The sequence below is a fragment of the Spermophilus citellus genome, assembly GCF_964194105.1.
Source record: "Spermophilus citellus genome assembly, chromosome: 10".
NCBI lineage: Eukaryota > Metazoa > Chordata > Mammalia > Rodentia > Sciuridae > Spermophilus > Spermophilus citellus.
In genome coordinates, this window is record NC_138197.1 from 86,191,994 (window position 1) to 86,214,418 (window position 22,425).

Consider the following 22,425-nt stretch of genomic DNA (forward strand, 5'->3'; position numbering starts at 1 on the left):
GCTTTTCTAGGAAAACAAATAAACAAAAAGAACCAAGGACCAAAGCTTGCTTAGAGATTAAGAGAATAGTAAGGAGTTGGGTGTTATGTGGAGTCAAGGGCGATGTGAGGAAGACTAGCTTACAAAGAACTCTGTGTTAAACTGCTAACTTTTGACTTCAGCCTGTAACAATAGAGAACCAGCAAGGGAGGTTTCTGGTTTGTTTTAAGGAGTGTTATTTGGCTTTTCTAAAAACCCCTGATAGAAATATGAGCTGATAAGATGCTGAAAGTAAGAAGCAAAGTGGGGAAGTACTTATTCACTCAGGCCTGGGTGAGGTTGTGTGACAGGCAGAGGTGATGAGCTGGTTGATCCAAGAGCATGCCTGGCCCCAATGACACTATGGGCTGATCTGTCTGCTCCAGACTCCAGGTCACAGTGCAAAAAAAAAAAAATAAATAAATAAATCCCTGGCTCCTTATAGTGCCATTACTTGGATTTTCTTTTATAAGCAGCTGTACTCAATCCCTACCTGATGCAGGTGAATGGTGACACTATGATTTCAAATAAGGAATATCTGAGGAAAGTTAGGTTTGGACAAAGGCAAGATGGTTGCCAGAGTCAGGAAGAAGTGAACAGGCTCAGAAGACTCTAATCTCAGGAGTCAAATTTCTAAGCCAGGGAAGCCCAAGTGTAAGAAAAATTAACCACCAGAGATAGAGTTAAACTGTTCTTATTGAATGGCAGCATCAGCACATGAAGCTAAAACACATGTATGACAACAGAAACTACATCTTAGATTAAAACTTGGTAAAGGAAACACATTGAAAAAAGATACCATTAAAAAAAATATGTTCTAAGTCAATATTGTTTTGATTTAGAATTGGAAAACTTTCTTCTTTCCTCCTCCTCCTCCTTCTCCTTTTCTTCTTTATTTCTTCTGCAACTAGGTGTGTCACTATCTAGTTTTATACTGTGTGTCATAATGTAAGGTATAAAATTCAGTCTAGATTCCTTTCACAGTGAATAATGTTGAGTTTTAGTTATTTGCATAATGAAAAATGTAGGTACTTCTAAAAGGGGATGGAATCTTGGTATGATGTTTTTATTTTTAGTGTAAATACAAATTTGTAAAGTCCTGATACTCCAATAGTGGTGGCTTGGTTTTCTGTACTAATGCAGATGAAATCGTTTATCTATAGCTCTTAGTTCACATTCAGTGTTAATGTAGAAAAGCAAGCTAAACAATGTTGGCTTATAGTCATAAAGTGTGAAATCAGAGGATGGTTTTGGAATATACTCTTCATGATTTTGGCCTCTAGCTCTTATGGTTACTTGCATTTTTGGAAACTAATTTTAGTATAGGAAAGACAGCCTGATAATTCTTGGGCAAATTGTTTTCCCAAAGATGCATTTTTATTAAGAACGAGAAAATCAGATCTTACATTTGTGTAACTATTTGTAATTGTCCTTGCCAAGAAATAAATATTCAGCATTTAGATGAGCTCTGCTATTCAAATGGCAGAGCAAAGATCATTCTACCTCCTTTTGGAAATCACCTCAAAATAAATAGAGCTGACAAATAATTGAATCCATATTCTATGTTCAACACAATAAGAGCATTTCTCATAATACATAACAAACCATAATACATAAGAAAAGTGGCCAAATGTAGTGAGTCACTAGGGAGAAGTGCTGGGGCGGTGGTGGCAGGAAGCTGAGAGATGACACGGGTGGTCAGAGACTGCAGAGGGGGCCCAGCCAGCCAAGGCAGAGGCCATAACACCAGGCCAACAGCAACCTGTGGATTGGGACACTAGAGTGTATCACATGGACTGGTGGCAGGAAGTGCCCTCGACCCCATTTGGCACCAGGCTAAAGTCAGGGAGGTGGGCTGAGAGGCAGCACCTTCACACAAGCTGCAACCTTCAGGAAATGATCTGCCAGGCGGCAGTTAGGAGTCCTGCCCTGTGAGCCATATCAGCACTGCTTGCTGCCAGCTGTAGAGGGGCTCACTCACACGTGCCACACTGTGAAATGCCAAACTTTGCTAGCCTGGAGCACAACCTGGCCTCCTCTTCCTCAGAACCTCCACCAAGCTTCAGCTGAGGAGGAACTCACTGGATAAAATGATGGGCAGAAATGAAAAAGCGCTGTCATATGAGGTATGCCAAGTTAACATCAAACAATTGGAGTAAAATAATAGCAAAACAAAGCTGTCACAGATGAAGAATGCTCAAGAGAAAAAGCCTGGCATGGAGCAAATGATAAATATGACCAAATAGATCACCACCAAATTAAAACAAAATACAGAGCAAGGCCATCATTCTACAGAACAATGGATCAAAGCAGAAATATAAGAGCTCAGGGGAAATTGTGCAAGAGAAAATGATAAAAAGAGATAAAACATGAGCATGTAGAGATCAGAGAGTAAGTGGAAGGAAAAATAAATCCCATCATCTGGGCTGTTCTCTGTGTGCAGCAGGCTTATCCTTAACTATGTTTAGAGAAAGTTGGGCTCCAGCTGTACAATTTGGCATCTTTTATCTTCTTTTATCAACTGTATGGAAACTACAACAAGGAGGCATGGAAAAAAATTAATTATGCACCCAATTCAAGTCAGAAAAGGAACAAAGTTGAAGAGAAGCGGAATGAAATTTAAATTAAAAGCAAACTTTTATGTAAAAAAGACCCAGAAAGGAACTAATAAATAAATGCAACTGTCAATATTCTAGAAAAAATGCCAAATAAGACAAATGATTCCTAATATAATCATGGAAACCATAAAAACACAAATACACCAATTAAGAACAATACGGGGGATATAAATTTAGAAACTGAGAAAATAAAAGGAATTAATATATTACTTATTTGTAACTACATCTGAAAATCTGGGTAAAACATACTGTGGAAGCAACCTAGATGCCCTTCAATAGACGAATGGATAAAAAAATGTGGCATTTATACACAATGGAGTATTACTCTGCATTAAAAAATGACAAAATTATAGAATTTGGAGGGAAATGGACGGCATTAGAGCAGATTATGCTAAGTGAAGCTAGCCAATCCCTAAAAAACAAATGCCAAATGTCCTCTTTGATATAAGGAGAGTAACTAAGAACAGAGTAGGGAAGAAGAGCATGAGAAAATGACTAATATTAAACAGGGATGAGAGGTGGGAGAGACAGGGAGAGAGAAGGGAAATTGCTTGGAAATGGAAGGAGACCCTCAGGGTTATACAAAATTATATACAAGAGGAAGTGAGGGGAAAGGGAAAAATAATACAAGGGGGAGAAATGCATTACAGTAGAGGGGGTAGAGAGAGAAGAGTGGAGGGGAGGGGAGGGGAGGGGGGATAGTAGAGGATAGGAAAGGCAGCTGAATACAACAGACATGAGTATGTCAATATGTAAATCAATGGAAGTGTAACTGATGTGACTCTGCAATCTGTATACGGGGTAAAAATGGGAGTTCATAACCCACTTGAATCAAAGTGTGAAATATGATATATCAAGAACTATGTAATGTTTTGAACAACCAATAAAAAAAGAGAGAAAAAAAATAAAAAAAAATAAAACAGTTTTTCCCCCTGAGAAAATACAAATGATCAAAATGACCTCAAAAGAGAGAAAAATCAGACAGTACCATGACACTTGAGTTGCATCAAGGATTAGAGCTACACTGTCTATGAGAACAGCACAGTCAAGGTTTCTCAGTCTCCTGCTGCTGACCTTTGCTATATCCAGGTACAGCCATCGTGGATTTCTCAAAGAAGGAATACTTAACACATAAAGGGCCCCAAACCCAAGGTTTGGATAGGGCGGCAGAGCAGGAGACGTAGAAGGGAGCTAGAGAATGGGGAATGAAAGCTCTCCAGAGGCAGACTGGGGAAAGTCTGCATCCTAGAGCTACACAATATATCATTGAGGGTCATCCATGGTGGGACATTATATGTGTACACATTATACATTGACCTTATATTGTGCCACTCATTACATACTCATTGAATGAATGAAGTGTGACATGCTGGAGAAGCAGTGGAGAACAATAAGGAACATGGCTGCCAAGACATAGATTTTGGGCCCAAGGAGGAAGATGTGCCTCAGGAAGGTGCAATAAGACAGTGATAGTAATCTTACAGGGAGCAGTGAGGATGTAAAAGGTCTTCCTGGGAAGAACAGAGAGCCTGCTGAGAGGTCAGGGGCCCTCTCCATTCAATAGGAGGGAAAAAAAAGCACACTTTCATGCCTTGCTTGCAAAAAGTCAACCACTACAATCTAGAGAGATCTCATTTAACCCTTCATTTTACTTTCATCACAAGAAAGAAAATGAAATCCAGATTCTGAGAACTTGGTAAGCAGTCAGCTAAAAGTGAATGACAGATGTGATACTGACCCCCCAAAGCCCTTATGTGGAGGTAGGCCACCTGGACAGGCTCTACTAGCATCACTGAAGAAGGTTTGCCTGGCCCTGAGCTCTCAGACTTGTACCACTCTGCTTTCTGAGTGCTACACTTTAGCAAGTATAGAGACTTGAACATAATCAGAAGAATATACCGCAGGGTGATAAAGATACTGAAAAGTAGGTTAGGCACGGAATAGTTAAAGGACTGGAGGCTATTTTACTTGGTGATGGAAAGACTCAAAAGAGAAGTGATAGCAATCTTCAAGTACCCAAAGGGCTGTCAAGTGGAAGAGGCTTTAGTCTCCTTCTGAATCATCTTGAAGGCAGAACCCAGACTAATAGGCAGAAGCTAGGGGCAGATGGATTGCAGCTCAATACAAGCAAGGACTTTTGAGCTGTCAGAACTGTGTGGGGATGGGAAGGCTGTGGCAGGAACCTGTCACCTGGTACTCGAGGTCATGCCACCTGCTGGCCTACAGCAAGGCTGTACACAACACTAGAAGCTCCACTGGACATCAGCCTAGTTGACTCTAAATCCTCTTAACACTGAACCTGCTATATCAACGCCAGCCTTTAACCTCAAAACTTTTGTCTGAGAATCACCCGAGGTTAGTAGTGATCTGTGAGTGCTCAGTAGATTCCAAGTGTTCCACAAACACAAGGTGCAGCTACAATTTTTTCAGTATCTTGGAGGACTTCAATTCCACCCTGATCATTATTATCTCTACTTATCCCTTAGCTCCTTCAACCTCATAAAGAGTTCTAATTTGTCAATGCCAAATTTACTACTATTATAACCACTATTCAAATTTTTGAAATGATTCATAAATAATAAATGTTTCTTCATCTTTCACTATTAAGAGACAGGCCCTATATTTAGTATGCTGATCACGGTCCTCTTCCCAGGAGAAAGGACTGGAATAACCTTGGTTCTTACATCTCACATGATGGGATGAAACTTACTAATGTCAACAGATTCCTTACAAAAATGTCTTCATATTAATAAATCAACAAAAACAAAACACATTCATCAATGAATCCCAGGCTCTATTCTAATAGAAGTTGACTTGTGTCTTTTATCTAGTGTTCTTTGGTGGCCCATCAATTTTCAGGCAATGAGAATGTCTGTTATTGAGTGACATAACTAACTTGTCACAAGGTATTATGACTTGGAAAAAATTAATTGCCAAATAAATGAAAGCCTCAATTCTATTTTAGGTGTTCGATATATTTTCTCTCCCACACTCCAATAGGCAGCAACTTGACAACTCTGAAGTATTGTTTCCTTTCCATTTTTTTTTTCACCCATCAAAGAACTTAACAGAGAACAACACAACAAAGGTAGGGTGAGAGAAAAAAGCTGGGAAAACCAGGACAAGAGCAAACCAGACACAGACTTTGCTTAAAGTACAGCTAACCAAGCTGTAAAGCCACCCACATGCCTGAACATGTGTTCTCCAAGCTGTTTGTTTGTTGATGCATTTTATTATCTGACTGACAGTTAGGATGACATCTGTGAAGAAAAATTTACTACATACTTTCATGTACTGTCATTACAACTCTCTAATGTTGAGTACTCAGGGAAAACTTTACAAGTTTCTATTTAAAGCTGAGAATAGGTCAGAATAAATGGTGTCACAAATCATTGGCTGATGTTTTATGCATAGCGTCAGAACCCCCCAATCCATCTTTGTGGAAAGCTTGCTAAAAAATGAGATAATGGGGCTTGTCTTCAGGGAACCACTCCATTGTATGGTTTTGCCTCACATCAACCAGGAAAAGATCTGCATTGAACATTTGGCCATGAGAAGATCTCATGGAAGTCTGTTAGTGTTTGATAAATGTTCATAACTTGTCAGCACCAAGGAGGAGGAAATGCAAAGCCAAACCGGTGGAGGTTTTCAATGTGTTCATGTGGTGCCTCTGAGACAGACTCAGGTTGAACAAAGCTGTGGAGCAGAGGGTGGATCTTTGAAAACACATATGGTTCCCCAGTGACAAATCCTCTGTGTTCCACAATGCAGGGCCTACCTTGATTCCCATAGCTGGCCTCTATTCCAGACCCATCCCACGAGTCCACGGCACTGTCCACACTGGGCACCGTGGCGGTGTACATGTCAGAGAGTTTGCTGGGCTTTTGCATTGAAGAGGAGTCCTCCTCCACATCTCCCAGGTCACTCAAGTGGCTGGGAATGGTGAACTTCTTGGGACTGGATGCTGACTGGGCTTTATAGACAGAAGAAGGTCAAGGGTCAGAGCAAATTTAAATGAAAAAGATCCGTAAATACTCTGCCTCTGGAGAGTCATTTCCTTAGAAACACACATGTAGACATTGGCACATTCTTTTAGAGAAGGAAACACACTGGAGATCCTTAATTGAGGCTCTCGACCCACTCACCATCTGTTTGTTTTTTAATTTTCAAGGTGACAGTCTCTCCTGCCATCTGTAGCAAATGGATGGCTTCACTCAGAGGCTTCCCTTTCAAGCTGCTGCTGTTGATGGCGAGGATCCTATCTCCTATGTGGATTGCACCAGTTCTGAAACATCAAACAGTAACAGGGAAGGTAGAAATAATCCCTGCATACTTTATCTATTTGCAACAATAAAGATTTGACAAGGGTCTCCAGAGGTCACTCCTTGCTTTTTTCCTGGGTAATGTTATAAGATACATCTGCTGTGAACTACTTTATAGTTTCAAATAAAATCAGTAAAATTATTTTAATTATTTTGAAAATGGACTTGGATAATTTTTAAACTCTAAGAAAGCTGGGTCATTTAATAAACCATTAGAAGGCCCCCACCCCTGCAAGATTTATGTTGGACAATCAGTGTGGTGATGTGTGACATGGAACATTCTTCTTTTTTTTTTTTTTTTTTTTTTTTTTTTTTTTTGGTATTGGGGATTGAACTCAGGGGCACTTGACCACTGAGCCACATCCCCAGCCCTATTTTGTATTTTATTTAGAGACAGAGTCTCACTGAGTTGTCTAGCACCTTGCTTTTGCTGAGGCTGGCTTTGAACTTGCAATCCTCCTGCCTTGGCCTCCTGAGCCGCTGGGATTACAGGTGTGAGCCACCATGCCCGGCTCCATGGAACATTTTTTTCTACAGATTTTAAGTGTTTATTAATTCATAAGAAGTGATGTTCAGGGAGATGGGGTCATACACCAGACCCTGGCGCAGCAGAGCTTCCCCTGTCAATGATTCTAAAGGTTGCAAAAGGCTAAATGCAAGGATCAATTAGTGCTATGTTTAAATCTGTCTCTGCCACCTGCCAGCAGGGGCACCTCCAGTGTGACATGGTATTTTATGTTAACCTCTCTGGGCCCCGGTTTTCCATCACTATGATGGGGACAATCATTTCACAAGGAAACCCTGAGGATTAAATAGGAAGACATGTCAAGGCTTGAGTATACTGCTTGAGATGTAGACTAAGAAAATAAATTATTGGCAACAAACTAGTAAACTTAGATCTTCTCTCTTCCCATCCACATCCAATTCTGAACTAGTGAATTGGCATTTACAATCCTGATGTGCATCACATCTGTCTTCATGGGAAGCTCTGGGTGGGGAAGGAATAAACTCTCAGCAGAGAAGTTCAGGGATGGTATAAAAACTCAGCTCTTTACTCTGGGATGAAGGTTGGAGAGTCTGAATTCCATGCGCCAGCCTCTGGTTGGACTGGCTCACTCTAAATACAGTGAGTGAAGGAATTACCCAATTCATAGTGCTGCTGGTGGTTGGTGTCTAGACATAGCTCGCTTCCAGGACAGTGGCAGAGGTGCTGGGCAGCAGCAACTGGGGCAACAGAGATGACATAGGGCATACAGGCTAGGAGGGGGAACTTAAGTCTACTATTGCATCTATTCTTAAGGCTTTTTTTCCTTAAGAGGCAGAAGAAAAGCTCTCTTGTAAAGAGTTTTAGTTTATAAAATATCTAGGTCATAAACCATAAACTTCTCACTGTATCAGATAAATATTAATCTTTTCTTTGTTGGCTCCCTAACAGAGTTCTGAAGGACAGGAGGCCACCTGGCAATACTGGGTTTTATCTGATTAATATCAGAATATCAAATTCTATCAGAGTAACCCTTCATGAGCTGGGTCAGTATCCTCATCCTTCAGATGAAGATGTTGGACAAGCTGATCTCTAAGGTATTTGAAGCTCCAAAATTACATAATGCTGTTTTGATTTTGCAAGCCAGTGTCTTCAAGTGTCAGCATGAACACTGTGTGCATTCTTGAGCTGGGTCCCTGGAGAACAGATCTAGTTATAGGATTTGTTCTATGCCCAACAACACATCTCAGAAAGAAATGTGGTTCAGGAGAGGACAGAGAGCAGGTGGGGTGTGTGCATCATTGGCAAAGGAACAAGTGGACATTCCACACTATAGGATGCTGTTCAGATGGGTCACTACACTTTGAATCCCATAATCTTAGAAGATGAAGCCTGTTTCATTCTCTCTGGAAAACATGGCAGCTAGGCATAGAACCTGTCAGGGAACAGAGGCTCAGCAAATACTTTCAGAATTGAATTGGACAAGCCTTTTAACCTCCCTGAACTTGAGTCTCTTCAAAATGGATACAACATAAATCTACTGTGGTCAGTTGATACATTTCTGTAGATTGATATCAATGCTAAGCCCATGACATCATTTACTGCCGGCAAAATGCCCCTCAAAGTCAAGTCAGATATCTGCCTGAGAGTTCTCCAGCTCTGAAATCAAACCTCTGTGCAGATTTAAAAGTCAACAGATAAACAGGAGAGGGGAGCATGTTTTTGTGTGGCTGGGAGGAAGGAAGATCCTCTCAGATGCAGGTAATTATAGCAGTTCTTTCAAATTTTACCTTTCAGCTAATCCCCCTTTAGTGAGGCTTGAAATGATTATAGGATCAAATGGCTCTTCGGTTCCTGAAATTGTGATGCCAAGGGGCCCCCCGTAGCGCTTCAGCTCCACAGTGTAAATAATTGCTCCGGAACTTTCTTGCTCATCTGCAATAAATGCCAAGGAGTCATAATTGGTTTCTTTGGAAAAAGCAAAATAATAAGACACATATTCAAATGTAAGGTAGGAAATTCAAAACATCACCATCAAAGCATTATGTCTCAGAAAATAATGATTTTAGGAAGTAGCATTTTCTTAAAAGGATTTTACATTGTAATATACGAACACAGTTGTCGTCAGTGCCAGCAAAGGGGAATACTGCCTATCGATTTGTGTTTTCAAACTGTGAGTGATTCATCCACCTGGGGCTACAGGACTTTCAGGCACAGTGCTGGCGTAGTATTTTGTTAAGCATGTGCTAAATACCTGTGGAATAAACATCTGGCTGATGTTTATGGGAGGAGAGAGTTACTCTGTCACAGAGAAGAGCTTGGGCTATGGAATTTGCATTTTCAAGCTTTACAAGTAAAGTAACTCTCTTTTTGAGGGGGGGGGGTACTGAGGGTTGAATTCAGGGGCACTTGAACACTGAGCCACCTCCCTAGCCCTATTTTGTATTTTATTTAGAGACAGGGTCTCAATGAGTTGCTTAGTGCCTCGATTTTGCTCTGGCTGGCCTTTGAACTTTCGATCCTCCTGCCTCTCACCCTCCCAAACTGCTGGGATTACAGGCATGTATCACCGTACCCAGCTACAAGTAAACTAACTTTCAATGTATGAAAACTTAGGGTTGAATCATGTGATAAGACATGGTTAAGTGAGACTTAGGTTAACTTGAAGGAAATTTAGAATTTCTTGCATATCCTTCCTGACAGTGTCTTGAAATGTGAGTCTTATGGATGAATTCATGGGTATTAAAACAGAGGCTTGAATGATCTTTTGCTCTTGAGAGTAAGAGCTGTCCTAAGCTATGTTTCAGGAACTCGTGCCACATTGTCCCATGCTAATTTTGGTTATTTAGTGTTAGCATAAATGAAGATATTTCTGACTGTGGTCTACCTCAAGCATTGGCTAGAAAGATGTCATAGGCCACCCACTATAGGTGGGTGCTATGGCTGTGTCCCAGTTGCATTATGAAGTCTCAGAATTCAAAGGATTTTATTTGCTTGTGACATCCTTAAAGTTCTTGAGCATTTCTTGTTTTATTCCTGGAGGCCAGGAACTGTGAATGGTTAAGGAGCTGTTTCATTTTGTACCTAAGGATACAATGAAATGGTCCAGTAGCTACTTTAACCAAACAGCTTTTACAGTCCAACTGTATCATAGTAAAGCATTAACACAGCCACATTTTTGCAATGAGCAGCTGTTCATTTATGATATGAAACCCTTAAAGAAGGAGGGGAAAAAAAAGCTTGAGTTAACAATTCAATTATCTGTGTGTGCAGTGAAGAATTAGGGTGAATATAAAATGAAACTTCCAGAGAGTAATGTGAGAAACAATATGCCCTCTCCTGGCAACATTTACTTTACCTCTGGCCCTACACTGGGAGTTCTGGGGTGTAACCATCACCTCCACTTCCTGAGTGCTCTATTCCTATAAATTCATGTGTTCACAATTGAAGACTATCTACCACACACTGCAATGATCAAATCAACACTCCTTCTTAGGGCATTGCAAATCTATAATAGTTGACCTAAATTTATATCAGCAGTGAGAATCTTCCATATAAAGCTTAATACGATTCACAATTTTTTTCCATGCTTAAGTTGTGGCCCCAAATCTGGTCATGATCTACAAAGCCTCTAGAGGTAGTGTCAGGGTGCAGGGTCATCAAATCAGGGACAGAGGTCAAAACCTACATTTTTCTACAGTATATTTTGTTACCTTTCAGAGCTGGTTTTGATCTACATCAATAGGTTGTTACTGAATAGATTGAATGTACTTTACAGCCTGCATCAAGTATATTATAAGTATATATATAAGTATATTTGGATAAATTCTGGCATAGTTAAGTATTATTTACTGCAGGGCACTCTCTCAAGGTGGCTGGGTATAACACTGGAAAGACTTGGCCCTTGAGTGCATACTACATAGGGAAGCATGAACACAAGTTTGTTGGTGGGCCCCAGGCATTCTGTATTTGGGCATCAGCTTTTTATGGGATTTGGGGGGAATGACACTTTCCCAATACCTGGAGTCTCAGGACCTTGTGAGAAATTTCAGTTGAAACTTCAGTCAGTTGAAAACAAACATTGACTCTGTGTGCAGGTGACTTAGGGACAGTTCCACTCTCTGGGAGATGGGGAAGAACCAGTTCTAGTTAGCTAATCCTTCAGACAACCAGAGTGAGCACTGTTATTTGTGGGCAGTTCTGCACCTTGCATCACAAAGATGACAAACATAACATCAGAAGTGGAGCAGAGGGATTTAGGAAAGTCCTTTTCAGGTCACCTTAGGTAGGGATTTTTTTCATAGGCATTTGAGGCATCACTATAACTCTTATAGCAATAATTAGGAAGCTCAGTGAGTTCAGGTAGCGATGGAGATGCAAGTCTATAGTCTTTTCTCATCTATATGTACATATATGTGAAAATCTGAATCACATTTCTGGAAAACATGAACATTAAGTGAACATCTGATTAAGAATTATTGCTAATACTTTGAAATATGATGATTTTAGTTATGTATTTAAAAGAGCATCTTTCAGGGATACATTAGTACCATTGACAAGAAGAAATGAAAGGATAACTGGAATTTCATAACCCAGGGTGTGGGAGGGATGGAAAAACTAGATTGGGATTACAGATGAAGCAAGACTGGCCGATGGTTAATAATTGTTATTACCTGGTACTTTATTGCACTATTTTCCCCTATTTTTGTATACGCTTGAAATTTTGTAAGTTTTCTTTTTTAAAAAAAGAAAGTAATCTTAGTTCTCTTGGAAAAACCCATGTGATGCCATGAGTAAACAAGTATTTAATTAGTCTGGCTTTCTTCTTTCTTTTTTCATCAGTGATGGGTGGTGGTGGCTGCCCACACATGGTCTTATCTGGACCATTGGCCCATCTGGTCACAAGGCAAGGTTCCCAGGCCTCCCACTGTCATGTTCTCTCCAGGAAGCCCTGTATGGCTCTGCCCAGGGTTTCTCAGTGGTTGTCTTGCTTGAGTTCCAGCTTTTACCCTCTCCTCACATCTATTTTCACGAGTCCTTCCCTTCTCTTCCCAGAATATCTTAAAAACATAAACCTGGGTAAGTAATTCTTTTACTTGAAGCTTTTCAATGGTTATTTGACTCCTTATGAATAAAGTGCAACCCTTTTGAAGGGGCTGAGGAGGACCTTCAGTCTCTTCAGAGGGTCACACCATCCACACTCCCCAGTCTAACCTCCTCATTCACTTCTTGCAGAATCACTGCCTTTTCTTAAAAGACACTCTTTCCTATATTTTTATTGGTGCTTTATAGTCGTATAATGGTGGGATTTGTTGTTACATATTGGCACAATATATCAATAGAGTTTAGTCAATATCATTCCCCAGTACTTCTGCTTTCCCTTCCTGCCTCCCACCCTGCTGGTCCCTTTCCTCTACTGATCTCCCTCTGATTTTCATGAGGTCAAACCCCCGACCTTTCTTTTCCTTTTTTTTCTCTCTAGCTTTCACATATGAGAGAAAATATATGACCTTTGACTTTCATTTAACATAATGTTCTCAAGTTTCATCCATTCTCCTGCAAATGACATAATTTCATTCTTCTTTATGGCTGAATAAATGTGTATATATACCGCATTTTCTTTATCCATTCATCCATTGATGGACACTTAGGCTGCTTCTATGATTTGGCTATTGTAAATTGTGCTGCCATAAACATGGATATGCATGTATCACTGTATTATGATGAATTTAAGTCTTTAGGATAAATAATGAGGAGTGATATTGCTGGGTTTCACGGTGGTTCCTTGCCTAGTCTTTCGAGTAACCTCCATACTGCTTTCCATAGTGGTTACACTCATTTGCAATCCCAACAGTGTAAAAGTGATCCTTTTCTTTACTTGTCTCCAGCATTTATTGTAGTTTGCATTCTTGACGGCTGTAAAAGGCACCTTTCTAACATTGTCAGTCTGCACACGTTATTCCCTGTGCACAGACATCCTTCTTCCATCTGTTCTGGAGAATTTCTTCTACTTCAAGACTGGGGTGCAGATGTCTTATCTTTCAGGGAGCCTACCTGGCCCCTCCGGTTCTCTCTAGGGGCCTTTCCTATGACACCTCACAACTCCAATACATTCTTCTTGTGCTTTTCAACTTTTTATTTTCATTCTTTCATCCAAGGAGAAAAAACATTAATTCCCCTGAATGAGAGAAATTAAATAATAAGGAATAAAACTCAGTCAGGTAGGGTTGAGCTTCAGAGAGCCTCAAACTATTGTCATGACTGTAGTATCTAAGATTCTTTGCTCCTTCAGAACCAATTTTTGTCCTCATCAAGAATGTATGTTCCAGCATGTACATTTCCTTCTATATCTTAATTGATCTCTTTCTTTGCTTCCTTCCTTACAAATAGGATCATCTTGAAAATATAGGTTTTTATCTTCATATCCCCCAGCATGTGTGGCACTAGGGAGAATTCAGTAAATGCTTAAAAGGAGCAAAAGTGTAGATGAATCTAGCATGCAGACTGGTTCCCAGGAAGAGACCTCTAGGAGACCCTGAGTCAGCACCCTTGCTGTGTCAAGGTCTACCTTCCTTCTCCAAGGCAGGTAACACAAAGCCAACCTGGCTCTTGCAACTCTTGTGAAACTAAGATCTGGACTATCACCCTGAGGACCAGCAAACCTAGAACTCCCTCCTGCCCCAGTTCCAAGAGTGCAGAGTCAGCTCCAGGCTGAACCTCCAGTTCCATCTGTCTTCTTGGGCTCTAGGCCAACTGGCATCTGAAAGGTCTTGCGCTCAGGAGGAGAGTACTAACTACAGTTTAGAAGGCTAAGCTCAGACCATTTTGGAGGTGGAAACACTCCAAGGTCCTCTCTCCTTGAGTCTGCTGCAGCTTAAAAGCTTAGAAGCCGTTAGAGCATTCAGCCAGAAGAGAAACTTTCTGAGAAGGAAAAAGGCAGAATTACCAGTAAGTTTTAACGTGAGCCTAAACAGATGTTAATGATATTATACGCAGCTTATATATCACAACAGAAGGTTTACAACTATTAGTGAAATACAGGAAAGAAGGCCAGCCTACTTGTTTGTTCTGCTCAGCTCTAGTTAAGAAAATTAATGGGACCACAGAACAGATGCAAAATTGCTGCATTACTTATCTACGATGTTGTTTTCAGGCTTCTTGAGCACTGCCTGTTTAACAAAATGAACACTCTATGGCTTGGATCCACAATGGCAGCTGCTTCTATGGCCAAACAGGAGGCTTGGATTCGGGAGAGAGTCTTTGGGAGGCAGACGTGTGCAGGTCAATCAAAGTTCACTTCAACTAAATATAATGGCTCTAAAAAAAAAGATGAATTTTTTTTTTTTGAGTGTGGCTAAATTTCTTGGAGTTGGGCAAGCCTGGGAAAACATTAAGAGAAGCACTCTCTACAGCTTCCTCCCTGTCATAGAGTCATTTCACCTGGTCATGTGAAAGTAATGAATCAAAAGAGTTCCAAGGAGTTGTGGAGTGTTTTAAGAGTGAAATTCAAACTTCTTTATGTGAGGGATAATTTCTAAGTCTCAAAGGTAGCACCCTTTGTGACAGCCCTTATTAAAAGGTCCTGGGACCAACAGTTCTGGCATCATCTGGGAACTTGCTAGAAACGCAAATTCCCAGTCTGCTCCCAAATGGGTAGGAATCAGAAACTTTGTGGAAAGGGCTTGCTCTTCTCTTTTCTTTCTTTCTTTTTTTTTTTTTCCTTTTGATACCAGGGACTGAACCTCTGGGCACTTGACCACTGAGCAACATTCCCATCCCTTTCTTTTATTTTATTTAGAGAAAGGGTCTTGCTGAGTTGTTTAGGGCCTAGCAAAGTTGCTGAGGCTGGCTTTGAACTTGCAATCCTCCTGCCTTAGCCTCCTGAGCCACTGGGATTACAGATGTGTTCCATGGCTGCTTTTCTGTTTTTACGAGCCCTCTGGTGACTCTTATGCACATTCAAATTTAAGTGGTATTCTTTTTGAGAGATCAAGCATAAAGAAAAGGAAGAATACTTCTGTTTATCGTAAGTTCTTCCTGCAGCCAGCTTCTTGCTGACACACTATTCCAGTGCTCCTAGCATAAGCCAGGATCATTCTTGGGAGCTTATAATGAGGTATATTTCCTCCAATCTAGGTTTTCAGGGAAAAAAAGTCACTCCACATTACTTGGCTTGGCTTAACACTGATGAACTGAAAAAAAAAAACAAAACCAAACCTGAAAGCTCAAATCTTTGAAGGACAGATTTAACTGGTAATAAGGCTATTTGCATGAGACTCAGCTTGGGAATGTATAAAGATAATTTGCTTTGGATGGGACAAGCTGCTGCCTGGAAATATTTTTCAACATGGATTCAAGTCCATGAAGGTAAAGTACTGAATTTATGGTCTCTAATAACAAGCACTATATATGAAGCAAGATGATTTAAATCAAGAGAGAAATCATAACAGCTGTGTATTTGATTGACAGAAAAGGAGTAATATAAAACAGATCCTTGCAAACTATATAGGATAGATTGGTAAACCTTCATCTCTTCCTACAGATCCCCAAAAGTCTCTACAGCTTTGCTTCAGGGATGCTACCCCCAGACTCAGCCAGATCTCACTCTCCCCTCTTCACTGATATTGAACCCAGATGCAGTCAAGGTGAAACAATAGGTTTTTCTTGGAGAGGGTTATTTGCATCTTTGTGGACTTGGGGATTGAGTAGCAGCCATCATCTTGGAGATCTGGACTCATGCAAGAACCCTTTATCTCTTTTTGGGTTATGTTCCTGTTGTGATGAAAGATGGCAAACACAAAAGCTTGCAAAGACAGAATGGTAACTGAATCTAGAGGGAGAAAAATGCCTACCACCCCAGTGTTCCAACAGATTTTGCCATCCTAAAATATAACTAAAATTGATTTTATCAACATTCTCATAAGGATAACACATTCACTGGGCTTCACTGTGTATAACATTATTGCTAAAATAATTACCTCCTTTGATCCTTAAAAACATCCATACAAAATAGGCATCAAATGCTCATTTTCAGATGAGGAAACTGATGTTCAGAGACGTTGAGTGGCTCAGGTTTCCCAGCTTATCAGATGGGAAATGAGTGGTCACTAACCCAATAGTATGGCTGCACTCCCCAGCTGTACTCTTATGGTGCCCCCCGCCCCCCACCATGGGCTTTCACTTCTTAAAATGGTTTGTACAAGTCCCATAATGGTTCGTCTCCAGTGGCCTTCCAAGCTCACCCACTACAATGTCCTTACACTTTAGGCTTCAGCCACAGCTGCCTATGTGGATATGCCACACTACCTCCACTCTCCTGTCCTGCCTGGGCAGGACCAACACTGTGGAGACTAAGATTGTTAGACTCATTTCCTCAAACTCCCCATGCCTAAATGGATACCCCCCCTTCTCTTAACATGTATGCAAACCCAGAGAATATTCATTGTAGTATTAAATGTGGGTTTTCTTCTGTTTCTCCTACTGAGCAATGACTGATTTAGGGGCAGGGACTGGGCCCTGCCTAGTTCCTATTACAGCATAGACACCAAATGATGCTGATGGCATGGTTGAAAACCAAAGACTTGGCCCATGTTAGTTCCACTATCTCCTAGCATAAGGTCAATGGCAGAACAATGAGACGAGTACGCCTAGGAGAAATGCTGACATTGTGAAGCAGCATCTTTAAGGCAACCTTAGGAAATCGGGTTGCATCAGGCATGGTCATAAACTCCCATCGGCAAAGGATGGCAAGGAACAGACAATTAAAGAAAGACATGGAAAACTCTTAGGGTAGACAGAACCCAGTATTAGTATGAGAAATATTTCAGGGGTAGAGGATGTATACTGAATATTACCATTCAAAATCATTGAGACAAAGGATGGGAACGATTCAGAGTGACAATTCAAATTACCAGCCTAATTTCAGATTAGGAACAATATTACAGTTCCCAAATAAGCCACTGTCCTGATGATAAGTGCTTATCTTCCACTCAGTTATATCTTGATTAAGGATTAGAATGGGTACAGGGAAAGGGATTTCAGGAGGCAGTTATAGTAAAAACACTCCCCACTTACTGAACACCAACTGTGCCAGGACAGGTTACAACAGCTCACTGAGGGGGATACATACTTTTACATGCACATTATTGGAAGTGGAGCTGAATATCAGAGAGGTTTAGTAACTTTCCGAAACTCACAAAGCTCAAGTACAGTAGAGCTAAACTCTAAACTCAGGTCTGATTTTAAATGTTGTGCTTTATGATTACCACAGACTGTCTTGAACCAATCTGTAATCAGGTTTTACATTTTTAATAATGGGAGTTCCTCCCACTTGATTTGCTCTAAATAAAAAAAACAATTTTAGTTTCTCAAATTATATTTTCACTCTCATGAGGGAAGAGGATATTGGGGCCCATCCTAATTCTTCTAAACCAATGATCAGATGATAGTTTTCAAATAGTGATCTGGTATAAAACATGTCTAAATGCATCTATACTTTGATATACCAATTTGAGAAAATTTGGTTTGGGTAAATATATCCCTCCCATCAGTATTTATAGTCTGATTTTTGTCTATGTGTGTTTTTCAATGGAAGAATTTAGAATTTTAAAAATAGTACATTTTTAAAGTTAAAAAACTCTTGATAAACATGATAATTACCATAAAATTGGTATGAGGATTATAAAAAGAAAGGTATAAAGCTGAAAAACAAGCCAAAGGAAATCAGCAACTGAAACTAAGATTTAGCTTTCCAAGTGCTGTGTTGTTGTCTCTGAAATCCCTGCCAGTGCATCTGCACAGCTGGGCTTTGAAATGGGACACATTGCCAACTGTATACACCATGCATATTCATCTCAGGCTCCGCTTTTTCATTGTGCAAGGAAGTAGCTGAGATCTGCTTAGCTGGGAAAATCATGTAAAATAGTTTTCTCCACAGAGCTTTGTCTCTTTGCTAGGAGGGAACCCAGATGATGCTGGAGGCGTTAGCCCTCTCTTGAAATAAATCCCCAAAAGCAAGTGCAATTGAAGCAGATTCAAAACAAAAGAAATGCAAATGTTGGCATAGAAAATTAGTTGCTTGGGAAATAATGAGTACAAGCGAGTGCGTATTTTTAAAACATTTGGTTATAAAATATATTTGTGTATAATCATCATTACCAACTGTATTGATCTATGTAACTACTAATTTTTTTAAAACTTTGTATAAAAAGCATTAACACATGGTCTGACATGACCATGAACTCTAGATCTAGGTGGTTTATGGGAAGATTCCAGAACATGGATGATAGTTCACTGCTGGTTAATTTGGATCTTAAATGTTCCTGCAAAGGCCCACATGATAAAGGCTTGGTTGCCAGTCTGTGGTACTGTTGAGAGGAGGTGGAAGCTTTTGGAGGTGGGGCCTAGTGGAAGGAAGTTAGGTTATTGGGGGCATATTGAGATAATAGCCCCCCCCCCTTCTCCTCTCTCCCTTTGCTTCCTGGCCACCATGATGTGAGCAGCTTTGTTCTGTCTCATGTTCCCAGCCATGATGTTCTGCCTCACTACAGGCACCCAAACTCTGAAACCAACCCACCAACCATGGACTGAAACCTCTGAAATTATGAGCCCAAACAAACCTTTCCTTCTTCTAAGTTTACTTTCTCAGGTAATCTGTCACACTGATAGAAAGCTGATTAATGCAGTTGGGATGAAATTGCATATCTATATTATAATGAGTCCTCACTTAACCAATTTAACTACATTGTAACCAGTTTTCACTTTACTGGATTCATTGTGGCTTTCTATTATAAAATATACTGACTAATGCCATAAAATTCTCCTGAGAAATAGGTTTCTTTTTCTAGTTCCCCTGTACCTTTCTGCTTCTGCCGGAGCTACAACCTTAAAAGTTTAGAATTGTGTTTATTCCCAAATTTGTTTATGCAAGTTTTACTTGTTATTGTATAAAGAATCTATGTAGTTATTCCATGAAAACAAACGCAAATACATTAGGTACAGATCTATTGTTAATTAAATAGGAGGAAAACATTGCAGAAAATAAAAATATAGGTGAAGTAAGTGATAAGATTGCTTTAAATTCTCACTGTGTTAAAATCAAGACTGCAAAAAAGTTTTGGTGTGCTGTTGTGCAGTAGGGGGACTATTGATAATAACCGCATACTATACATTCCAAAAAGGTAGACGAGTTTTTATCATACAAAATAATAAATGTTTGAGGAGATAGATGTTTAACCTGAGTTAAGAATTCCATAAAGCATACATGTGTCAAAACATCATGCTACCACATTAACGGGTATAATTTTTGTTTTTATTTATCAGTTAAAATACTTTTAATTTTAAAAGTAAAATAAAATTGGAAATCATGAATTATATATATGTGTATAGTTTAGACAAAGATTTGCAACTATACTCAGTAGAATCCTACTCATAGGAAAGGCCTTGACTTTACCCATAAGATTGGCAAAATTTAAATGCTTATGCTTTGAATATTTATCATTTTATATAATTTTCCACATAATCTGACTTTTTCAATTAATGAACTTTTTTTTTTTTTAAATTGGCTCTAAGTTGTTGTCATACACAATGGGCTCCCTCTGCAGTGCCGACTCGACTCAAAGTGCACGAGTGAGCAGCATCACCTGGAAGTTTGTTAGAAATGCAGAATTCCAGGCCCCACCTGGTGATAGGGTCCTGGAACTTGTGTTTTCATAAGCTGCAGAGGCGATTCTGGAGCCTACTAGATTCTGAGAAGCATTGCTCCATTCCTGCTGTATTCACATGCTATTGGACACCTGAGAATGGACATAGCCCTTCAAGAAAGCAACATGGTGCAAGGATCACAAGTTTCTTTCTTTTTCTTTTTTTTCCCCCCTCAGCAATCTTCTAAGAAAATAATTCCAAAGAAGAAAAGTGGAACAAAAGTATCTATGCATAAATATATCTATGATAGTACTATCCACGATAATGAAGCAATTGAAAGCAATTTAAGAATAAAAGAATGGTAAATAAATTACAGGCAGTAAATAACAAAAACAGATATTAAGGGCTTGGAAAAATGTCTGTAAAGTTAAGTAAAAATGCAACATTCACTATGGATATAATTATGAAATGTAAATATTAACCAAGACTTGGAAATGATTAATTCCATTGTATTAGGGGATATTGGGTGATGATTTAGTTTCACCCTGAAAAATTAATACAAACACAATAATATGTACAGTGAAAATACCTCAGTTATTTAATTTAAAGCACCATTATTTACAATTTATATGATACTCTGAATGCACAATTTGAAGTCTCTTTTAACTACATTTAAAAAAAAAAGTGGGGCTGGGGATGTGGCTCAAGTGGTAGCGCGCTCGCCTGGCATGTGTGCGGCCCGGGTTCGATCCTCAGCACCACATACCAACAAAGATGTTGTGTCCGCCGAGAACTAAAAAATAAATATTAAAAATTCTCTCTCTCTCTCTCTCTCTCTCTCTCTCTCTCTCTCTCACCTCTCACTCTATCTTTAAAAAAAAAAAAAAGTGCTGCAATGTCACTAGCCAGCTGTTGTATGTAAAACATCAAGCACTACTACGTTTTGACAGATGGGCAGTCGGAACAATCAGTCATAAGTAAGGATGCCATCAATACCTGAATTATCTTCATCTTTGCGGATTTTGAGCTTCACCAGGTCTTCACACTGCTGGAGGATTTGAACTGCATCTTCCATGGAACAGTTGTCCAGCCGGATGTTATCAATTGCAAGTAATTTATCCCCAAGTTCCAGGGTTCCAGTTCTGTGAGTAAATGCAGAATGACACATGACTAATGGCAAACGCTTAAGCAGGCCATTTAAAGAGGCATTAAGCATAATGCAGCATTATGGTAATCTTCAGAGGAAAAGAGTGTCTTCAAACTGTTTTTAAATTGCACGTATTGACAAACCCCATTTTTTCCAGCCTTGTTTGGGATGGCTGATGCGACATTAAATTGCAGAGTATTACAACGTTTTAAAAATGCTTTTGTCAGTTAAATGGGGACATCCATCTAAGCTTCACTAAGGAAGTCCAAGGTTCCTGGGAAGAGGGGAAATGGGCTGGGGTCTGCAGACCTCCGAGTCCTTATGCTCTTCCACACTGTTGTACCTGTTTTGGTCTCTGGAAATCAAGCAATAGGAGAGGATGAGAGAGTGGGAGTAGTCAAGGAGGGACAGAGTTGGAGGGAACCTGAGACTTGGAATCTCTACATTTCTGCCTGTGACTGGAGTAGGGAGAAGAGGTACAGGTGAACCTAATGCTAACTTTTTAGAAAGTGGTCTCTTAGAATCTAATACCGGCAATGGACAAGTACAGGTCTGTTGAAAGTTTTTAAGGATCATGATGAAATGAGAAAAATAATGAGAATGTTGTGTATATGTGTTTGTATGTATATACATGTATGGACCCAGATATTTGCAAGAACTGTCCTCTGTGCATTAAATCTTTGTTAGAGGATGCTAATTGTTTCCTAATATCTATTTGCCTCTTTGTTTTTCTGAGTAACCTTCTAAAAAATGTATGCTCCAGACTCTTAGCACTTTCCCAATGCCTACCTCCCGCCTGTGTTTAGGAAAGGCAGATGACTGGCAAGTAGAAGGGATGGCTACCTTCCCCCAGCAGTGACTCCCAGTCTGGATGGCCTGCCTACCTCCCAGTTGTTATGTGAGAGACAAACTTCTGTTTTGTTTGATCCATGCAATTGATAAATTTCTTTTTCACAACAGTTGAGTCTATACACCTATCCACTTTAACTTACACAATGTCCTTCCTTCCTTTTGCATTTTAAACTACTTTTTTAATGACATGATTGTGTAATAAATGGGATTTTTTTTAAAAAAAAGTCCTTAATGGAAAAATGAAAGGAAACCTAATAGTCTTACATCAGTATTTTCAGTCACTTAAGAAGTATTTTTATCTCTGAAATAAAAGTTTGAGACTCCCTTATTTTAATGACATAT

General features: G+C 39.7%; 1 protein-coding gene across 1 annotated transcript in view; it reads right to left on the bottom strand.

The window, feature by feature from the left end:
- The window catches only part of GRIP1 (glutamate receptor interacting protein 1), a gene marked incomplete at its 5' end in the record, with an annotated part of 251,102 nt that overhangs the window by 32,167 nt on the left and 196,510 nt on the right, over positions 1-22,425 (bottom strand). Inside the window, 4 exons of the mRNA XM_081310350.1 lie at positions 6,415-6,609; positions 6,782-6,921; positions 9,233-9,377; positions 21,081-21,226. Of these exons, the coding sequence (XP_081166476.1) occupies positions 6,415-6,609; positions 6,782-6,921; positions 9,233-9,377; positions 21,081-21,226 (626 nt within the window). The remainder of the gene's footprint in view (positions 1-6,414; positions 6,610-6,781; positions 6,922-9,232; positions 9,378-21,080; positions 21,227-22,425) is intronic.